At 43.6% G+C, this 20,527-nt stretch overlaps 1 protein-coding gene across 3 annotated transcripts in view; it reads right to left on the bottom strand.

Annotated features, from left to right (window-relative positions):
- PDE1A (phosphodiesterase 1A) overlaps positions 1-20,527 on the bottom strand; it is a 557,427-nt gene that overhangs the window by 59,005 nt on the left and 477,895 nt on the right. For all 3 annotated transcript variants that reach the window (XM_063933325.1, XM_063933326.1, XM_063933324.1), the window contains exons 8-11: positions 20,272-20,397; positions 15,768-15,869; positions 14,639-14,759; positions 2,449-2,530 (exon numbers count right to left, since the gene is read on the bottom strand). In XM_063933325.1, coding sequence (XP_063789395.1) covers positions 2,449-2,530; positions 14,639-14,759; positions 15,768-15,869; positions 20,272-20,397 — 431 coding nt within the window. The remainder of the gene's footprint in view (positions 1-2,448; positions 2,531-14,638; positions 14,760-15,767; positions 15,870-20,271; positions 20,398-20,527) is intronic.

Here is a 20,527-nt window from a genome sequence, read left to right as displayed (position 1 = left end):
TTTACCACTCTCCATCGGTATTATTATTTCACCGCTCTCAAACTCCAAACTTCATTATTATTTCATCGCTCTCAAGTTCGTTTATTATTTAACTGGTTCCAGCCAGTATCCACTCCGTACCAACAACAGTCTGGTTCCAGCCAGTATCCACAGCAGCCGTTTTATCTTCAGCAGCCCAGCCTTTCTTGGAACACCAGCTGGTACGATCCTGGGTTCTCTCCATTGCTACAGTCAGGCCTGGTAAGGACTTTCCAACTAGAAGATTATAAGAACTGTCTCACACTACCAGTGCCTGTGGCCCTTGCCACCCTGTAGTACCCAGGAATTGTATTTATCCTCTGTTGACTTTTATGTTTCCTTTACTGCTGCTGTGTTACGGAGTTTGTCATAATAAACATCATTGACTTTTATCCTGGTTGTCGTGGTCACGCCTTCGGGCAGTTATTCTACATGTTACTTACATGTCTAGGGGTCTGATACAACCTCCCAGGTTCCGTTACATCTCAGCCCCTACAACTGAGGCTGCCTACCGTCAGCTCAGGCCCTCAGTTGTGACATCCAGGATTCAAGGGTGGTCAATCTGTTGAAATCAGAGCACTACATTTTGGCCACCATTCTCGATCCTAGGTTTAAAGCCTACATTGTATCTCTCTTTCCAGCAGATACAAGTCTGCAGAGGTGCAAAGACCTGCCGGTGAGACAACTGTCAACTAAAGTGGAACGTGACCCGTCAACAGCTCCTCCTTCATTTTCTCCCGCAACTGGGGCTGCGAGGAAAAGGATCAAATTTCCGAGCCCACCCGCTGGCGGTGATTTAGGGCAGTCTGGAGCAAGTGTTGACACTGGTTCGGACTGAAGGACCTGCCAATGATTACTGACAGGTCTACTGATGTCTACTGTCACTGCATATGATGCTGTCACCATTGAAAGAATGGTGGAGGATTATATGGGTGACAGCATCCAAGTAGGCATGTCAGACAGTCTGTATGTATACTGGCAGGAAAAAGAGGCAATTTGGAGGCCCTTGCACAAACTGGCTTTATTTTACCTACGTTGCCCCCCCCCTCCAGTGTGTACTCCGAAAGAGTGTTTTGTGCAGCCGGTAACCTTGTCAGCGATCGACGTAGGAGGTTATTTCCGCAAAATGCGGAGAAGATGATGTTCATCAAAATGAATGATAAATTCCTCCAGGAAGACCTTTACCAGCAATTGCCTCCAGAAAGTACACAGGGACCTGTGATGGTGGATTCCAGTGGGAACGAAGTAATACTCAGTGAGGAGGAGGATGTACACACTGAAAGGGGTGAGGAATCGGAGGATGAGGACGACATCTTGCCTCTGTAAAGCCAGTTTGTGCAAGGAGGGATGAATTGCTTCTTTTTGGTGGGGGAATTAATGGTTCCTTTTTTTGTGGGGGCCCAAACAAACCAATAATTTCAGCCACAGTCACATGGCAGACCCTGGCGCTGAAATTATTCGTTTGTTGAAGTGTGCATGCCCTATTTATACAACATAAGGGTGGGTGGGAGGGCCCAAGGACAATTCCATCTTGCACCTCTCTTTTTTTCTTTGCATTATGTGCTGTTTGGGGCCTAGTTTTTAAAACTACCATCCTGTCTGCCACAGCAAGGCCACTCCTAGATGGGCCAGGGGTTTGTGCCGTACACTTGTGTTGCTTAGCTTAGTCATCCAGCTACCTCATTGCACCTCTTTTTTTTTCTTTGCATTATGTGCTCTTTGGTGCCTAGTTTTTAAAAGTGTCTTCCAGCGACCTCGGTGCAACCTTTTGGCCTAAAAACAATATTGTGAGGTGTGCAGAATAGACTGGAAATGAAAGAAAATTAATGTTATTGAGGTTAATAATACTGAAGGATCAAAATTACCCCCAAATTCTGTGATTTTAGCTGTTTTTGTGGTTTTTAAAAAAAATCATCCGGATCCAAAACCAAAACCCGAAAGAAAGGTTTTGGCAAAACCAATCCAGATCCAAAACACGAGCGAGGATGTAGATCCAAAAACAAAAACAAAACACGAAAAGTGCCAGCCGCACATCTCTAATATTGTCAAATGAAAGCTTTGAACACTACTTAGGTATTTGGTTCATGCAACAAGTGTAACAATTAATGACTTTAAAAAATCTGCCTTTCAAAACTTTGTGGGTGCAAATACATTTGATTGTAAGCTGCAAGAGCAGGGTCTTCTTTCCTCATGTGCCTTTCCTTTTCTTCCTTACACTAATACTACTTACTGCCTTTGATGGCACATAACCGCTGGCTTTCCATACCTGTCCTATATTGTCTTGTACTGTAAGTGCTGTTCTCTTGTTTGCTCATTTGATTATGTACTGTGTAATGGGCGCTGCGAATCCCTTGTGGTGCCATATAAATAAAGGATAATAATAATAATAATAATAATAATAATAATAATAAAAAATAAAGTCTTTGTTACCTATTTGTGATTGTGCTACCAGTGTAGATTTTCGGTCACAGAGTGGTGAGAATGGAAGCCCTAATTCAGCCTCTTTGTCACCCTGTAAAGGAAAGTTGGTTCTGTAAATATTTTGCTGAGGCATCAGAATTGTAGAAATTAGATCACGTCAATCCACAAACATTGATCAACCCAAATGACTTCACTTTTTAATATAAAAGAGGAACTAAATTCCCCTCCCCTTCCCCCATACATACACCAATGTACAGGTATCTTATTACTGGCAAAAGGTTTATTGGTTCTTACAGGAGGGTGTTGGTGGTACAGATTAACTGACTAAGGACCTAATTCATTCCTAGTTGCAGCAGCAAATTTGTTAGCAGTTGGGAAAAATCATGGGGGTAATTCAGAGAGAGTTAGATTTGGGTGAGGTGTGTTCAAACTGAAATCTAAATTGCAGTGTAAAAATAAAGCAGCCAGTATTTACCCTGCACAGAAACAATATAACTCACCCAAATCTAACTCTGGTTTAGTAACTCTGATTTCACTGTAGCAAGTCACAATTCCATTGGTTGAGCAGATTTAGGCGGGGGATATTCAATTACCCCTGATTAGACATCGGGAGTAAAAACCCCTGATGTTTCTTCGGGTTTTGCGTTCGGGCTATTTGATTAAATCGGCCAGTAAAAATTGCATTTTCACCCGAAAACACACAGGTTCAGTGAAACCTGTTGTTTACGGGTGAAGTAGCAAAACGAGGGGGCTGTTATCTGGGATTTTGCTTCGCCTGCCAGAGGCAGATCAAACAAATTCCCCCATAAACCGCAGCACGCGCTGGCTTATCAGGGCTAATTATAAAGCCCCCCCGGCGATACATTACACCCGACAGCATGTCCGAGTAATTGAATATCCCCCTTAAAGAGAAACATCCGACAGCTTCAGTGCATGATATCAGAATGCTTTCGTTGGCTGAAACCGTCTGTGATTTAACCTGGTGGAAGATCTGATTTCATTGGATTCAATCATGGGATTTGTTCTTCTTATAGTCTGGGAGGAGCTTGTGCACAGAAGAGAATTTCTGGCAGCCAATGAGAGGATGAAAAAAATATGTAGAAGGGCAAACTAAATTTTCTTAAAGGGTGTGGGGCTACATAGAGTGACATGTGGTATGTAAGAGGGGTTACCTCATATTGTTATTTTAGGATGAGAGATGAACATATGCTTGGGGTGGGTCTGTCCGGTATTCGGATGATAGTTAGACAGTCATAGATAGACACCATATGTTAGACAGACATTAGGTCGACAGGGTCAAAAGGTCGACATGAAAAAGGTAGACAGTACAAAATTGTCGAGAGGGTCAAAAGGTCGACATGAAAATGGTCAACATATAAAAGGTAGACACAGGTTTTTAAAAATTTTTTTACATGTTTTGGGACTATCTCATACTTTCTCTATCCATGTCGGCATAGACTTGGTTCTAAACCTGGTGGCGAGTGCAGCGAGCCACCGTGCCCGAAGCGTGGCGAGCGAAGCGAGCCCCGCGAGGGTATGCTTTTCTACAATTGGGGGTCCCAGATGACAAAACTATCCACACAAACCACAAAAATGGAAAAAAAATGGTATCTACCTTTTTTTCGTGTCAACCATTTTCATGTTGACCTTTTGACCCGTCGACTTTTTGCACTGTCTACCTTTGACGTGTCGACCTTTTGACCCTGTTGACCCTAATGTCCTGTCTAACATATTTTTGACCTAATGTCTGTCTAACATATGGTGTCTATCTATTGACTGTCTTATTAGACCAGGCATGTCCAAACTGCGGCCCTCCAGCTGTTGTGAAACTACATATCCCTGCAGGCCCTGACACAGTTTTGCTGTCAGAGAATGCTAAAGCTGTGTCGGGGCATGCTGGGATGTGTAGTTTCTCAACAGCTGGAGGGCCGCAGTTTAGACATGCCTGAATTAGACACTGTCTATCTATTATCCCACACCCGTCTGTCCACATATGACTACTGAAACTGGCGGAAAAAGATAAAAACATACATACAGTAGGATGATTTCATGTGATATGTCTTATGGAGTATGAGTTAGGACTAGATAACTTATTTTGTATGATTGCAGTTATATCATGTACAGATGCATACATACACCTATCCTCAAATCATGCCAAGTAGCCCTGTTTGGCAAGCCACAGACTTTGTGACCTAGGGGGTCTATTCATGAAGCAGTGAAAAGAGCGGAGAAGTGAGCCTGTGGAGAAGTTGCCCATGGCAACCAATCAGCTGCGCTGTACAATTGTATAGTATACAAATTATAAATGTTACTTCAGTGCTGATTGGTTGCCATGGGCAGCTTCTCTACAAGCTCACTTTTCCACTCTTTTCACTGCTTCATGAATAGACCACCCGTCATGTGTCCTATCAGAATCTTGACTCATGTACTCTGTGTGCAACTTACTGGGTAAAAAGTCAAAAGACAAAGGTCCGATCCAAGTGGCCTCACGCCACGTATCATTATGCTCAATCTGCAACTTTATACCAATTCCACTGCAACAAAAATACTAATCTAGTAAATCCAGTACGGTATCCGGTCTCTATGTCGACCACACTTAGTTTGACCACTATTGGCCGACAGTAAGTAGGTCAACATGGTTTTTAGGTCGACAGGGACTCTAGGTCGACATGTTCTAGGTCGACATGAGTTTCTTACATATTTTTTTCATTTTCTGGACTTTTTCATACTTTACGATCCACTTGGACTACAATTGGGAATGGTAACTAGTGCTGAGCGCAGCGGTAGCGGAGGGGACACGGAGGACTAATTGGGGTTCCCGGTCACTGTACGGAGAAAACGACACCAAAAAAAGTGCAAAAACTCATGTTGACCTTCTGTCATGTCGACCTAGTACATGTCGACCTATAGTCCTTGTCGACCTAGAAACCATGTCGACATACTTACTGTCAACCAATAGTGGTCGACCTAGACACTGTTGACCTAAGTGTTGTCGACCTTGCATACCACACCCGTCCAGTACACTGTGTGATATGGCTATGATGCCAGTAATTCAAGGGAAAGTACAAAAATACATGGATCGATACTTCTTGAGGAGCGTCTAAGTTGTGCCAAGCGTCTTGTGTGATATGCGGCAAAGATGCTAGGTGAAAGAGAACACATCTGTACAGTATGTTGGATTTCATTCGTAACTTATATTTTTAAGGTGTTTTTTTTCCACAGTGTGAAGTTCTAAGATCGTCTATAATTGTTTTCTAATTATTAATGGCTGTGAGGTTGGTTTTCTGGCTGTAATAGTAGGATTTTGGTACTTACCAGGTAAATCCTTTTCTTTGAATCCATAGGGGGCACTGGAGTACTCTTGGGGATATGGACGGCTTCCACCGGAAGAAGGCACTGAATAAATTAATTTTTGAGACTACTCCTCCCCTCCATATCCTCGAGCACTTCAGTGTTTTTTACTGAGCCGAACAGGATCGATAGAGAGATTGACAAAAGGAGAATTACCTATAATCTCACGGACAACAATAAAGTTGACACAAAACGTAACAGACAACTAAACAGTTGACACCCTAACTGATTAACCTTTGTTAAATTTAAACCAGTCGTGAAAGTGTGTTACCATAAGAACCACTGAACTTCCTAAAACAGATAAACTGCTCTGGGTGGGCGTCCAGTGCCCCCTATGGATTCAAAGAAAAGGATTTACCTGGTAAGTACCAAAATCCTACTTTCTTTTTCATCCACTAGGGGTCACTGGAGTACTCTTGGGATGTACCAAAGTTTCCTCCGTGGCGGGAGAGCTGTTTGGCACTTGTAACACTAAACGGCCAAAGCTAGATGCTGATGCCGCGAACGTATCAAACTTGTAAAAGCGCACAAACGTGTGCACTGAAGACCAAGTAGCCGCACGGCAAAGCTGTGTCGTAGAAGCCCCACGACTCGCTGCCCATGACGTTCCCACAGAACGTGTGGAATGAGCTGTTACTGATGTAGGTGGCTGTAACCTAGCATGAAGGTAAGCCTGACGTATGGTCAGTTTGATCCATCTGGATAAGGTCTGCTTAGAGGCTGGCCAACCCCTCTTAGCCGCATCATAGAGAACAAACAACGTATCCGTCTTACGAACCGTAGACGTTCGGGATACATAGACGCGTAATGCGCGAACCACATCCAACGTTTCAGCATTCTCTGTTAATACCGGAACTACTATTGGTTGATTGATGTGAAAAGACGACACTACCTTTGGTAGAAAAGCGGGATTCGTCCGAAGTTCCGCTCTGTCATCATGAAAAACTAAGGCCCTCATTCCGAGTTGATCGGTCGCAAGGCGAATTTAGCAGAGTTACACACGCTAAGCCGCCGCCTACTGGGAGTGAATCTTAGCTTCTTAAAATTGCGACCGATGTATTCGCAATATTGCGATTACTAACTACTTAGCAGTTTCTGAGTAGCTCCAGACTTACTCTGCCTGTGCGATCATTTCAGTGCTTGTCGTTCCTGGTTGACGTCACAAACACACCCAGCGTTCGCCCAGGCACTCCCACCGTTTCCCCGGCCACTCCTGCGTTTTTTCCGGAAACGGTAGCGTTTTCAGCCACACGCCCCTGAAACGCCGTGTTTCCGCCCAGTAACACCCATTTCCTGTCAATCACATTACGATCGCCGGAGCGAAGAAAAAGCCGTGAGTAAAAATACTTTCTTCATAGTAAAGTTACTTGGCGCAGTCGCAGTGCGAACTTTGCGCATGCATACTAAGCGGATTTTCACTGCGAGGCGATGAAAAAGAACGAGCGAACAACTCGGAATGAGGGCCTAAATACGGTGACTTGCACGACAAGGCACCCAGATCTGAAACTCGCCTAGCCGAAGCTAAGGCTAAAAGAAAAATCGTTTTCCAAGTGAGAAATTTAATATCCACTTGTTGTAAGGGTTCAAAGTAATCGGACTGTAAGAAATCTAAAACCAGATTCAAGTCCCATGGTGCTGTAGGTGGAATGAAAGGAGGCTGTATCCTCATTACACCCTGTAGAAACGTATGTATTGACGGCAACGAGGCCAATTTCCTTTGAAAGTAAATTGACAACGCAGATACCTGCCCCTTTAGTGTGGAAAGACGTAGTCCTCCATCTAACCCCATCTGTAAAAATAACAAAAGACGGGATAAATTAAAAGATGATGTCGGAAACTTCCGAGCTTCACACCAACCTATATAAGTACGCCAGATTCTGTAATAATGAGCTGCCGTAACCGGCTTCCTAGCTCGTACCATGGTTGGTATAACAGACTCCGGAATGCCCTCTCTTCTCAAGATGGCCTTTTCAACAGCCACCCCGTCAAACGCAGCCGCGCTAAATCGGGGTAAAGGAACGGACCCTGTTGTAACAGGTCCGGACGTAGTGGGAGTGGCCACGGATCGTCTGCGAGTAAACCGAGGAGATCCGAGAACCAAGTTCTCCGAGGCCAATGAGGCGCTATTAGTATGACTGTGACGGACCCTCTCTTGATCCGTTTTAGCAACAGCGGGAGCAGCGGAAACGGTGGAAACAGATACACGAGGCTGTACGGCCACGCGGCTGTGAGAGCATCCACCGCCACTGCCCCTGGATCTCTTGTTCTGGACACATATCGTGACACCTGATGATTGTGGCGGGATGCCATCAGATCCACCTGAGGGTAACCCCACCTCTGGATCAACATCTGAAACACTTCTGGATTTAATGCCCACTCTCCTGGATGAAAATCCCAACGACTGAGAAAATCTGCCTCCCAGTTGTCCACTCCCGGAATGAACACTGCCGACAATATCACCTGGTGATATTCGGCCCATCTGAGGATCCGAGCTACTTCCCGCATTGCCATGCGGCTTCTCGTTCCTCCTTGTTTGTTTATGTATGCGACTGCCGTCGCATTGTCTGACTGCACCTGAACAGTCTGAAAACGAAACATGTACACTGCTTGTCTTAGAGCATTGTAAATCGCCCTGAGTTCCAGAACATTTATGGATAGCGATCTTTCGTGATCTGCCCAGAGGCCCTGGAGCCGATAACTCTGAACTACAGCTCCCCAACCTCTGAGACTTGCGTCTGTTGACAGAATTATCCAATTCACGACGCCGAATCGTCTCCCTGCAGATAGATTGTGTATTTTTAACCACCAGAGAAGAGACACCCTGACTTGTGGCGACAATCTCACCCTGTGGTGCATCTGCAGATGTGATCCCGACCATTGCGCTAACACCTCCAGTTGAAACGGACGTGAGTGAAATCTTCCGAACTGAAGTGCTTCGAAAGCCGCCACCATTGTGCCTAAAAGGCGAATGCACAAATGTACTGAGACTGTGCGTGGCTTGAGCACTAATTGCACCAGATGACGAATGACCTGTACTTTCTGTTGTGGCAGGTAAACCTTTTGATTTACTGTATCGAGAATCATCCCTAGGAATTGAAGTCGTTGACACGGAATTAGATGTGATTTCTTTAAACTGACTATCCAACCGTGCTGAACTAGTACATTGTACGTTAGCAAAGCATGCTGGAGAAGCAATTGTTGAGACGGAGCCTTTATGAGTAGATCGTCCAAATACGGAACAATTATTACTCCTAGGGACCTGAGATGAGCTATCATCACGGACATTACCTTGGTGAATACCCGAGGCGCTGATGAGAGGCCAAACGGCAGAGCCTGAAACTGGTAATGGTCTCGCCTTATTGCAAACCTTAAGAAACTCTGGTGAGGTGGCCAAATCGGAATGTGTAAGTACGCATCTTTGAGATCCAGTGCAATCATGAATTCCTGTGGCTCTAACCCTGCAATTACTGACCTGAGAGATTCCATCTTGAATCTGTGGTAAGTGACGTAATGATTGAGACCTTTTAGGTTCAATATTGGCCTGACTGAGCCATCTGGTTTTGGTACCAGAAACAGACTGGAATAATAACCCTGCCCCTGTTCCTGCACGGGGACCGGAATTACAACTGCAGCATTCAGCAGAGACTGAATGGCAACCTGCAGAACTGCTTTCTTGTCGTCCGACACAGGCAGTCCTGTCGTGAAAAATCTTCCTGTCGGAAGATAATCGAACTCTATTTTGTAACCCTCTAATACTAAATTGCGGATCCACCCATCTGTGGACGTCTGCAGCCACGCCCCCTGAAAGCTCTGAAGGCGTGCTCCCACAATTGGAGATCCGAGATGGGCTGGGAGCCCGTCATGCCACTGGTTTGTTAGTGGTCTTAGTGTCTTGACGACGTGCATTGGATTGTCGGGCACTACGTCCCCGACCTCTTCTACCAGGCGTGACTGCTCCTGTGCCCTGCCCACGAAAGGGCTGAGTTCTAAAGGATTTGAACGCCGGACCAGAATATTTCCGTTTAGGTATAGTTGTAGGCGATGGAAGAAACACAGACTTTCCTCCAGTAGCCTCAGAAATCCATTTGTCCAATTCAGGACCGAAAAGCTTCTCGCCATCATAAGGCAATGCCTCTATACCTTTTTTAACCTCCGTCTCCGCCTGCCAAGAACGCAGCCAAAGTGCTCGTCGTACTATGACTAGCGATGAGGACAGGCGAGAAGTAAGCTGACAGACGTCAGTAGAAGCTGTACATAGATATTCAGCAGCTTCCCAGATTTGATCCGCGAGAAGTATAAGATGGTCATCTTGCAGAGCCGACTTGAGCTCTTTTATCCATACCATTAATGCTTTAGTAACCCAAATGCCAACCAACCCAGGTCTCAGCAGCACTCCAGCTGCTGTATACATGGACCTTAGCATAGCCTCTATTTTACGATCTGCAGGGTCTTTAAGCGTAGTAGCAGTTGGTACTGGTATGGTTAACTTCCTTGTAAGTTTAGATACGGATGAATCCACCGATGGTGGGTTCTCCCATGTAGCTGTCATGGACTCTGGAAACGGGTAACTCGATTTAAATCTACGAGGTATAGAAAACCGTTTATCCGGATTCTTCCGTGTTTCCAGTAACATTTTATTAAGAGATTCCGAAATAGGGAAACACATCGGAGATCTCTGTCGTTTAGTAAAGACTACCTCATCATTCGTCAGGGGCTCCTCAGTTTCCGTAAACTCCAGCGACTGACGTACTGCTCTGATGAGATTATCAATACCTGGGCTGTCAAAATCGTCACTATCTGACTGTTGGTCTATTTCGCCCTCCTCATACTCATGTTCAGTGAGGTCTAGTATCCCAGAGACTGGAAAATTATTAGGAAAAGGAAACTTATCTTTTCCACTCAAGGTGGACCTCTGACCAGATTGAGACTCCCCTGGTAACTTAAATGGTCTCATTTTAAACTCAGATCTTGCCGCCTCTCTTTCTTCACGAGAGGCGGCCAGCTCTGATTGTAAACCAACTAATACATCTGCAAGTAAAGCCCATGGAGGGTCCAGAGATGCTGGCTTTACTTCTGTGGAAATCGTATTTGTGGCTGTATTAACAACACATGCTGTACATGTGGTGGATCCATCAGGCAACACACTCTTACAGACATGACATGAAAAATGTTTCTTAGATTTTGCTGGTGTCTTACTCATTATAAAGACAGACAATACAAACTACACACAGACAGTCTGCACGACTCAGTAATAACACCAAAGTTCCTTGTATATATCAGGCAAGTGCAGTGCCTGCCAGCAATAAGAAAACTGACCCCCAAATTCCCCTAGTACCACTCTTAAGCCGAGATGTAATATAGGAATCCTGGAACAGACAGGAGAACATTAAACATGTTAAGTACCAAGTTTTTCTACAAAGCTTAACACTGCCAATACTGCTAATGTCTCCCCCCACCCCCACGACCTCCGTGTACAGCACCGGGTCGGGGCCTGTGGAACTTTGCATAGGGCCGTGTGAGCGGCCTGTACCTGTATGCCAAGGCAGCGGGGAACTCCTCGGCTGATGCGGGCGGTCAGCGGGAGCAGAGAGCGTACTGCATAGAGCCGTGGAGCGGCCTATGCACACGCGTTCCCGGTCCGCCACACACAGCATAGAGTGGAGTGGCCTCCTGTGTAGCCAGGCAGCGGGGAACATATCGGCTGCTGCGGCGCAGGGAGCAGCGGTCTGCTAGGTAACTTAAGATGCTGGGAGCGGCGGAGAGTGAGAGCGCGCTGCATAGAGCCGTGAAGCGGCCTATGCACACGCGCTCCGGGCAGCGGTCGTTAGTGAGTAAAACATGCCCAATACAATCCCCAATAGTGGGGCGGCAGCATAAGCTGACCGCCCCTACCCAACATACCTGGACCGTAACAAAAGTCTATGACGGGGCTTCTCATCCAAGCTCCGTCCAGCTTTTTGCAGGCAGCCTGCAGGTGGAGTGAGGGAGCTCTTTACAGAGAGGTCCGACACTCACGGCTGTTCTCAGCCGCTTCCACTGTCCCTGACCCACGCCTGTTAGAAGGGGGGAAAGGACGTGGAAATCCTTGAAAGGAAAAAAAAAAAAACTTAGAAAAAATTCCAATACTTTGTGGACGAGCTCCACTATGCCTTCTAACTGTGTCGAGCACAGAAAAAACACTGAAGTGCTCGAGGATATGGAGGGGAGGAGTAGTCTCAAAAATTAATTTATTCAGTGCCTTCTTCCGGTGGAAGCCGTCCATATCCCCAAGAGTACTCCAGTGACCCCTAGTGGATGAAAAAGAAATACAAACACAGGAACAGTGTGTACACTCAGCATTCCTGAACAGGACAAATTAGGACGTGACGATTCTGCACAGAGTACAATTAATGCAACCACACCAGGCCACCTGCATCACCCCTCTCACTTTGCCTGTTCCTATCAGGATACTGGTGTATTAGCAGAAATCCAATAGCCGATAGTACTAATTGTAAAATGTCCCGAAATAAGACTTGTAGCATATTGTCAGATATTACATTGGCTGACACACAAGCAGTTAGGTGTCTATGTATAAAGCCTTGGAGAGATATACAGTGGACAGAGATAAAGTACCAGTTAATCGGAGCTGATTGGCTGGTACTTTATCTCTGTCCACTTTATCTCTCTCCAAGGCTTTATACATAGACCACTTAGGGGGAGATGTACTAAGCAGTAAATGAGCCAGTGGAGAAGTGAGCCAGTGGAGAAGTTGGCCATGCAACCATTCAGCATTGAAGTAACATTTCTAATTTGCATACTAAAATTATACAGAACAGCTGATTGGTTGCCATGGAAAACATCTCCACTGGCTCATTTCTCCACTCTTATCACTGCTTAGTACATGCACCACTCAGTCTGTAAAATTGGGTCACTACACAACTGGCTAGTCAGACATTAAGCAGATTTGCAAGCAAGAGGGTGATCATTAGTATGGTGTACAAGAGGTATGTCAGACACTAACCAGGTTGGCAATGGCCTACGTACAGTATAGGTTAGGCAGTATTAAGCTGGTTCAGTACACAAGTGAGCAGTCAGTACACATGAAGGTAGTCAGTAGTGAGCCAGGTAGTTACATTACCAGATAGTAATTATTGCAAGAGGAATGGGTGCAGGCAACAGACGATGAGAACACAAAGTATTTGTGAGCTAAAATAGGATCAATAAATGTCTCTTCAGAGGCAGTACTGGTTATCTTTTATACAGACTGAGGGTTGGAAATGAAATTGCTCACAGCTCCCTTTGGCTGTGGGAATTCTGGATTATCCTGTAAAGATCTGATTAAAACCATTTTAGTTTCCTTATTAATCTCATGGAGGGGATACTGTGCTGTAAATTTAATTTATTTGGCATGCAATCTTGAAAACAAAATTACATTTTATATGTATAAAAAAAAGCTCCTGTCCCCCTGGTTGATAGTCTGAGGAAGAGTTACTCACAGACCATAATATACAATGCACAAGTACAGGGCCAGGTTAAGCCGGGGGTGGGGGCACTGAAGACAGGGGGGCCCGGGGGAAGGGGGGGGAGGTGTATTAGACTGTGCATACTTCCCAACAATACACATTCCAGGAGGGACATAGTGCTCTCTACCTGGACTTACCTCTTAATATATCATTGGCGTCACCTGTGTTGAACTATTTGATTGATAAGAAGGGTATTTCAACACAGGTGATTGCAATCATAAATTAAAAGGAATGTCCTGGTACAGAGCATTTTGTCCCTCCAGGAATGGATCATTTTGGGAAATATGGATTGTGTTTATTAAATTTAAAGCAATGGTGTATGTTAGACGTAAACTAATAGTATAATAATGCCTGGGACTGGGTACTATTTATATCACCACCTAATAGAGAGACAACTATTTAATAAAGTGTTCTTGAAGTGGAAGAAGGACAACTTAACCTTAAAATACACATAGAAAAATGAAATCTAAAATGTATCTTGTCACATGCAAGTATAGCAGCAATCTCTGTACTTCTTACACACTGGGGCAGGACTCAGAGGGACTGTGTGTGTGTGTGTGTGTGTGTGTGTGTGTGTGTGTGTGTGTGTGTGTGTCTCTCTAGACCCAAATGCTCTCATTACATAGCAGGTTACACAGGACCCAGACACACAGTGGAGGAGGAGGAGAAGCTGGGAGCCCTGGGTCACTTACAGTTCTCTTCACTCTCTATCTCTCCCCTGGTCGGGAAGCTCCGTTGGTAGCTCATGAAACCTGTCACTCCTGTGCCTCTGCCTGCACTGCATACTATCCTGCAAGCATTCTAGCTGCCTGCAGCACAAGAGGGAGAGCTAATGTGCTGCAGCCAAGGGACCCCCTGACAGTGGGGGCCCCAGGGTACAGTATCCCCTGCACCACATACCCCTTAATCTCACTATGCACGAGTCTGAGACAGAAGATTAGGAAGATCTGGGCATTCGCCCCCCCCTCCCCCACCCCTTTAACCCATCTGTGGAAAGTAAAAATTTTGTGTGTGTTGTTGATACGTGCGATAACCAGACAACAACTACAAAGGGATCATATCATTTCATAGAAGAGACATCCCTCTTTCCCCACGCATGGTACCCTAGCCCGTGTGTGTTTTGGCCAGTATGGGGAAGAATTAATGCCCTCCGTATCCATGGAGAATTAAATTAAATATTTTTTATGACACTTCTCGTTACTACATGAAGTGTGTACTATGTAGTAAATATATTAAACAGTTCAAACTTCAGCTTATTACAAAAATAGCAAATAAATAATAATAATAATGATACTTTCTGGTTAAAACCTGGTTATTACGTAGTGAATGGAATATTGAACTAGCACCTGTCGGAAAAATTCCTCCATCAGTAAGTCTGTCCATCGCTGATGCAAGTCCCATCCTTTTGCGGGATGACTGATATCAGCTGCGTGAAGTATCAAGGACATGGCTTTCGATTTGTCTATTCTGTCAAATAAAGAAAAACGACCAATAATGTTCTAAAACAGAACTCTGGTAATAAGAGTAATAAGGATTTAATGCAGTGATTCTCAGTAAGCGCAATCTAGCATTGAGTAATATAATTACATATATCTCATATTAAATAATATAAATTATAATATTCAGACTTTTTGTATATATGGTAAATTAATGTACTCAATTCATAATGTACAGTTGTTATGTTCACCAGTTTCCCTTCTTATTATAACAAAACTTAAAACATCTATCATCCGATGAAGATGTGCTAAGCAATGTAACATGTTAAGGAATACTGTATGTGATATTTTGTATATCTCTTAGGGGTACATTTACTAAGCAGTGATAAGAGCAGAGAAGTGAGCCAGTGGAGAAATTTCCCCATCAACCAATCAGCAGCTCTGTATCATTTTATACTATGCAAATTATAGATGTTACTTCAATGCTGATTGGTTACCATGGGCACTTCTCCACTGGCTCACTTCTCCGCTCTTATCACTGCTTAGTAAATGTACCCCTTAAAGAGATATTGCCTCCATAATGGACTGGTGAATCTATAATGGTGCAGTGTACCCTTGGGTCCAGAGGGGACCACGCTGCAAACTTTGCGCCCATTTGATAAACTTACCCTGTGCAGCAGCAGTGGCTGTCTCAGAAGAAGCCTCCAGGAAAATGGCACCAACGCCGATATGCGCAAGCACAATGAAGAAATCACCAGGAAAATGGTGGTTGCACCATTTGTGTGCACCATTTGCCAAGAGGTACAGTATGCACATGCTCTGCAGACTTTGACACAGTACCAGAGTTTAGCATGCATAAGAGCCAGAACAGAATGGGGGATTCGCACAGACACTGCACACTGACCCCTCATATGAAGACCCTGATGACTGCCATTTTAACCTTGGTATATCTGAGTCAATGCAGTTTATAGGTGTGTCTATATGTTAGTCACATAAAATATCAATTTGACATAAAATAAATACGATAATAAATATTTACCCTTCTGGCTGTTGTAATGTATTCCTCATAGTTTTTATCTGTTGGAAATGACCCGACATATCCGTAGATAAAACCATCTCAATCACCAGTGTTCGTAAGTCTCTGTAATCAATCACAAAGCATACGATAATTGTTTTGCCTGTTCACTTGAAGTGCTGATAAATAATTATGACGTTTTACAGCCTTAGATGTAAAGAAGGCTAACGACCATTGATGGTTAACTACAACCGATGGTTAAACACCAATGGTTGATAGTTTTGCTATCTATTGCACAGGGCTTCATAATTTATTCTTCTTTCGCTCTGGATCCAGGACCCGGAACTTAATTATGCCCCTTGATGCCTGCGTGAAGCCACACCCCCACTTCTGATTGACCTGCTGCCTGGTAAATAATAGAGCAGGGATTAACATCAGCATGGAAAACTATTGCTGTTCCCCACTGATGGGTTCATACCATCAAGGTTAACAATGGCACCATCGATGGTTAACCGACTAATGGCCATCCCTACTTAGAAGTCTTAGGGGGACATGTACTAAGCAGTGATAAAAGTGGAGAAGTTAACCAGTGCAGAAGTTGCCCATTGCAACCAATCAGCATTGATGTAACATTTATAATTTGCATACTATAAAAATATACAGAGCAGCTGATTGGTTGCCAAGGGCAACTTCTCCACTGGCTCACTTCTCCATTTTTATCACTGCTTAGTAAATGTCCCCCTTTATTACTAAATGTTAATACTCTACAGATATTTAATTATGCATTTTTAAGAAACTTTTATAGTGAAAATGTCAAGATTTGCTAAAACATCCACACAGTCAATTTCGTCACAGCTAGCGCTGCGGTATAAGTTTGGAAATCTAATTTTCTAGACCTGTGCGGTGAATATGTTAAAAGAAATATAATACTGCAACCCCCCTCCCCCCCCCCCCCTGCAGCCTAACCCTAACCCTCCCTGGGGGTGCCTAAGCCTAACCCCCCCTCCCTGCAGCCTAACCCTAAACCCCCTCCCCACAGCCTAACCCTAACTGTCCCCTGCAGCCTAATCCTGACCTCCCCCCATGGCTTACCTCTCTAGTGGGCAAACCCACCTACCTCAAAAAGGAAAACACACTTAAAGAAACAATATATAATATAGGTGTAATATATAAAATAAAAAGCAATTAAAAGGCAAACATCATTGTGATGTGTAGATTTTAGTTGCTTTAAACAGTGCAGTTTAAATGATTTAAAATGAAGATACGTTTGTGCATTTACATATGCAAGGCAAATTTAATATATTAATTTTACATTTGCTGTAACTTAATTTAATTGTGTTAATCATTTTTATTTTATTGTTTGAAAGTTGTGTGTGGACATTAAGAGCAAAACTGCCTTCTAGTGGATAGCATATACTAATTGAAACATCTATGTACAGTTAAGCTTACTCACAACTTACAATGTCTGTTGATCAACCAGTCTAACCAGAAATAAGCTGCTAAATTACTACCAAAAATACACAATAATGTGGGTGCTCCAAAAAGATATATTTGCAACAGCTGCTGGTTTTGTAAATACAAATTTTATTTATATTATTCCCGGGTAATTACTATATAACCTAGATCCTATATATATCACAGTGTAAAAACAATCATCAAATTAATAAAACATTTAAAAGACTAATGTCCAAGCGCTCAGAACTTGCTGACAATCCTGAAGATAAACTGGTGGTTAATGTGGTTAATATGCATATGCCGGCTATTAGTGATCGTTAGTACTTATAACACTTTTGAGCTCAATAACGAATTAGTAGAAGCAGTTCATTGCTTTATATAGCCTGTTATACTTCACCAAGTCCGGACTGGTCATATATGAATCCAGTGATATGTAGCATATAATGCAAACAATTGCTGTCCACGTCTGTATTATATCCGTGAATGGATCTCGCTCGCTCTTACTGGCTAACGGACAGGCCACTCAGCGATGGTTCCCCAAAGGCTGGGGGCTTCTGCTTAGTTGGTAGTGGCCTGCATCATCCTGTGCCACTTATTTGCCGAGGAGAGCGGTAGGGGCAGCAAGCCCTGAGCTGCAGGAGATGCTGTGTTTGGCCGCGATCAGCGGCTTCCGGGTTCAGAGCTTCCGGCTTCCGGTTGCGTTCCACCTGCGTTCCACAGTCAAAATTCGGTCACCTGACGCGTTTCTCCGCCTCTCAGAGGTACCGCTGATGAAACGCCCCTCTGAGAGGCGGAGAAACGCGTCAGTTGACCGAATTTTGACTGTGGAACGCAGGTGGAACGCAACCGGAAGCCGGAAGCTCCGAACCCGGAAGCCGCTGATCGCGGCCAAACACAGCGTCTCCTGCAGCTCAGGGTTTGCTGCCCCTACCGCTCTCCTCGGCAAATAAGTGGCACAGGATGATGCAGGCCACTACCAACTAAGCAGAAGCCCCCAGCCTTTGGGGAACCATCGCTGAGTGGCCTGTCCGTTAGCCAGTAAGAGCGAGCGAGATCCATTCACGGATATAATACAGACATGGACAGCAATTGTTTGCATTATATGCTACATATCACTGGATTCATATATGACCAGTCCGGACTTGGTGAAGTATAACAGGCTATATAAAGCAATGAACTGCTTCTACTAATTCGTTATTGAGCTCAAAAGTGTTATAAGTACTAACGATCACTAATAGCCGGCATATGCATATTAACCACATTAACCACCAGTTTATCTTCAGGATTGTCAGCAAGTTCTGAGCGCTTGGACATTAGTCTTTTAAATGTTTTATTAATTTGATGATTGTTTTTACACTGTGATATATATAGGATCTAGGTTATATAGTAATTACCCGGGAATAATATAAATAAAATTTGTATTTACAAAACCAGCAGCTGTTGCAAATATATCTTTTTGGAGCGCCCACATTATTGTGTATTTTTGGTTGTATTTTAGCTTTGGTGGATATCCAGATCCCCAATTGTGGGCAGCTAGAAAAGTGGAGCAACATTATAAAATAGAAAATATTAATTGTTTTATCTAATCACTTATTTTATAAATAGCGCCCACGTTTCTTTCTAAATTACTACCAGACTAAGGGGCAGATTTCAGTGAAATAGCCGATATATTTAAAATTATAATATTTTAAAAGGCAAATTGATCAGCTTGCCTTTAAAAACAATCGCTGCTTTAAATGTAATGGCTAATTTGTCTTAATGTTATAGCTGTCTTCAACTTGCAGACTACACATTTATCCCCCAATTGTTTAATTGTTTTTCATAATTGTAATACATTTACTCTATATTAGAATAAAATACAATAAAATACCACTGACAAAATATTTTTGAGATGCAATGTGTTACTACTCACTACTCCAAAGACAGGGTTCTGATTACTAAAGGTTTGGCTGGAGGGAAAGTGGACGGACATAAAGGGGGTAATTCAGATCTGATCGCAGATGTGCCAAATTTACTCTGACAAGTGGGGGGGACACCCAGCACAGGGCTAGTCCGCCCCGCATGTCATGCCCCCCCCCCCCCCCCACACCGCACAGGTGCAAAAGCATCACACTGCATGCTGGCAGGCTGCTACTCACCGCATCCCGGGTCACAGCTGCTGCGTGTGACGTCACACATCTGCCGCGGCCCTCCCCCCAACAGTTCAGACATGCCTGCGTTGTCCGGACCGCGCCCCGCCAATGGCGTTCTAACGCAGTTGGCACGCCCCCTCCCACCCCACAACCCAGATATGCTGTTAGCGCACTTCACATAGGTATTCAGAGCAGTCTGAATTAGGCCCCAAGTCCCAACCAACCAGTTCCTGTCATTTTTCAAACACAGCCTGTGACATGGCAAATAGGAGATGATTGGCTGTTACTTTATCTCCGTCCATTTTATCTCCATTCAAGGTTTAGTAAATAGACCATACAGTACCTGTGCAAAATTCTAATAACCACAATACCACATTTATAAATATTTTGTAAATATTTAAACAAGAGTAAAATAAAAAAAGACTATAATTATTTTTCTACAGCATTCAATTTGCATAATATCTATTTAATTTGATTTGCATGAAATATGTAAAACATGAGCAAGCTTTTGTGATTATTAGTTACTTATTATGAATCAATCAATCAATCAATCAATCCATGAGAAATAAATAAAGAGTCATTTCTCAACCACCTTGAAAATGTACCTTTTATATGAATAAATCATGTAAAATCATGCAAATCATGTCAAGTATATATTCAATTATGAGCGGTTGAATTCGCCCGGCTGTATAAGTGTGGCAGTAGTTGCACTTTACGGCTGCCCTATCTCACACAAAACTCCCATATGGTTGAAACTATTTTTATGCAAATTTGGCTGGGCGGGTAAAGGGTGCGAGATGCGGTGCTGGTTTTTAAATGTTGCGGCAACTGCAATGCACACCCTTCACCCGTATTGGAATTCCCCCCAGTCTAATAATCTATTTAATTAGTACATTACATTTTAAAATTTGCCGTTTTTTAGAAAAGAAATCCAAATTTACCTCCAGTCATCTTTGGATACATTTACCAGAATATTCATGTCATCCTCTTGCATAATACGATAGGAAGCACTTACATGGTGATTTTCTAGGACTGAACGGTCATTGTACAGTATTGCAGCATCAGACCTAATTAGAGATAATGGCAAATTATACAAAGCTTTGTTGATATTGCTATGTATTTATGTCCATAATTCTTATAACCTACAAACCTTGCAATTTCTTTTTAACAAGTCATTCTTTTACTAAATAATGATAC

Source organism: Pseudophryne corroboree, chromosome 7 (assembly GCF_028390025.1).
Source record: "Pseudophryne corroboree isolate aPseCor3 chromosome 7, aPseCor3.hap2, whole genome shotgun sequence".
Lineage (NCBI taxonomy): Eukaryota > Metazoa > Chordata > Amphibia > Anura > Myobatrachidae > Pseudophryne > Pseudophryne corroboree.
This window is presented reverse-complemented; position numbering and strand designations above follow the sequence as displayed.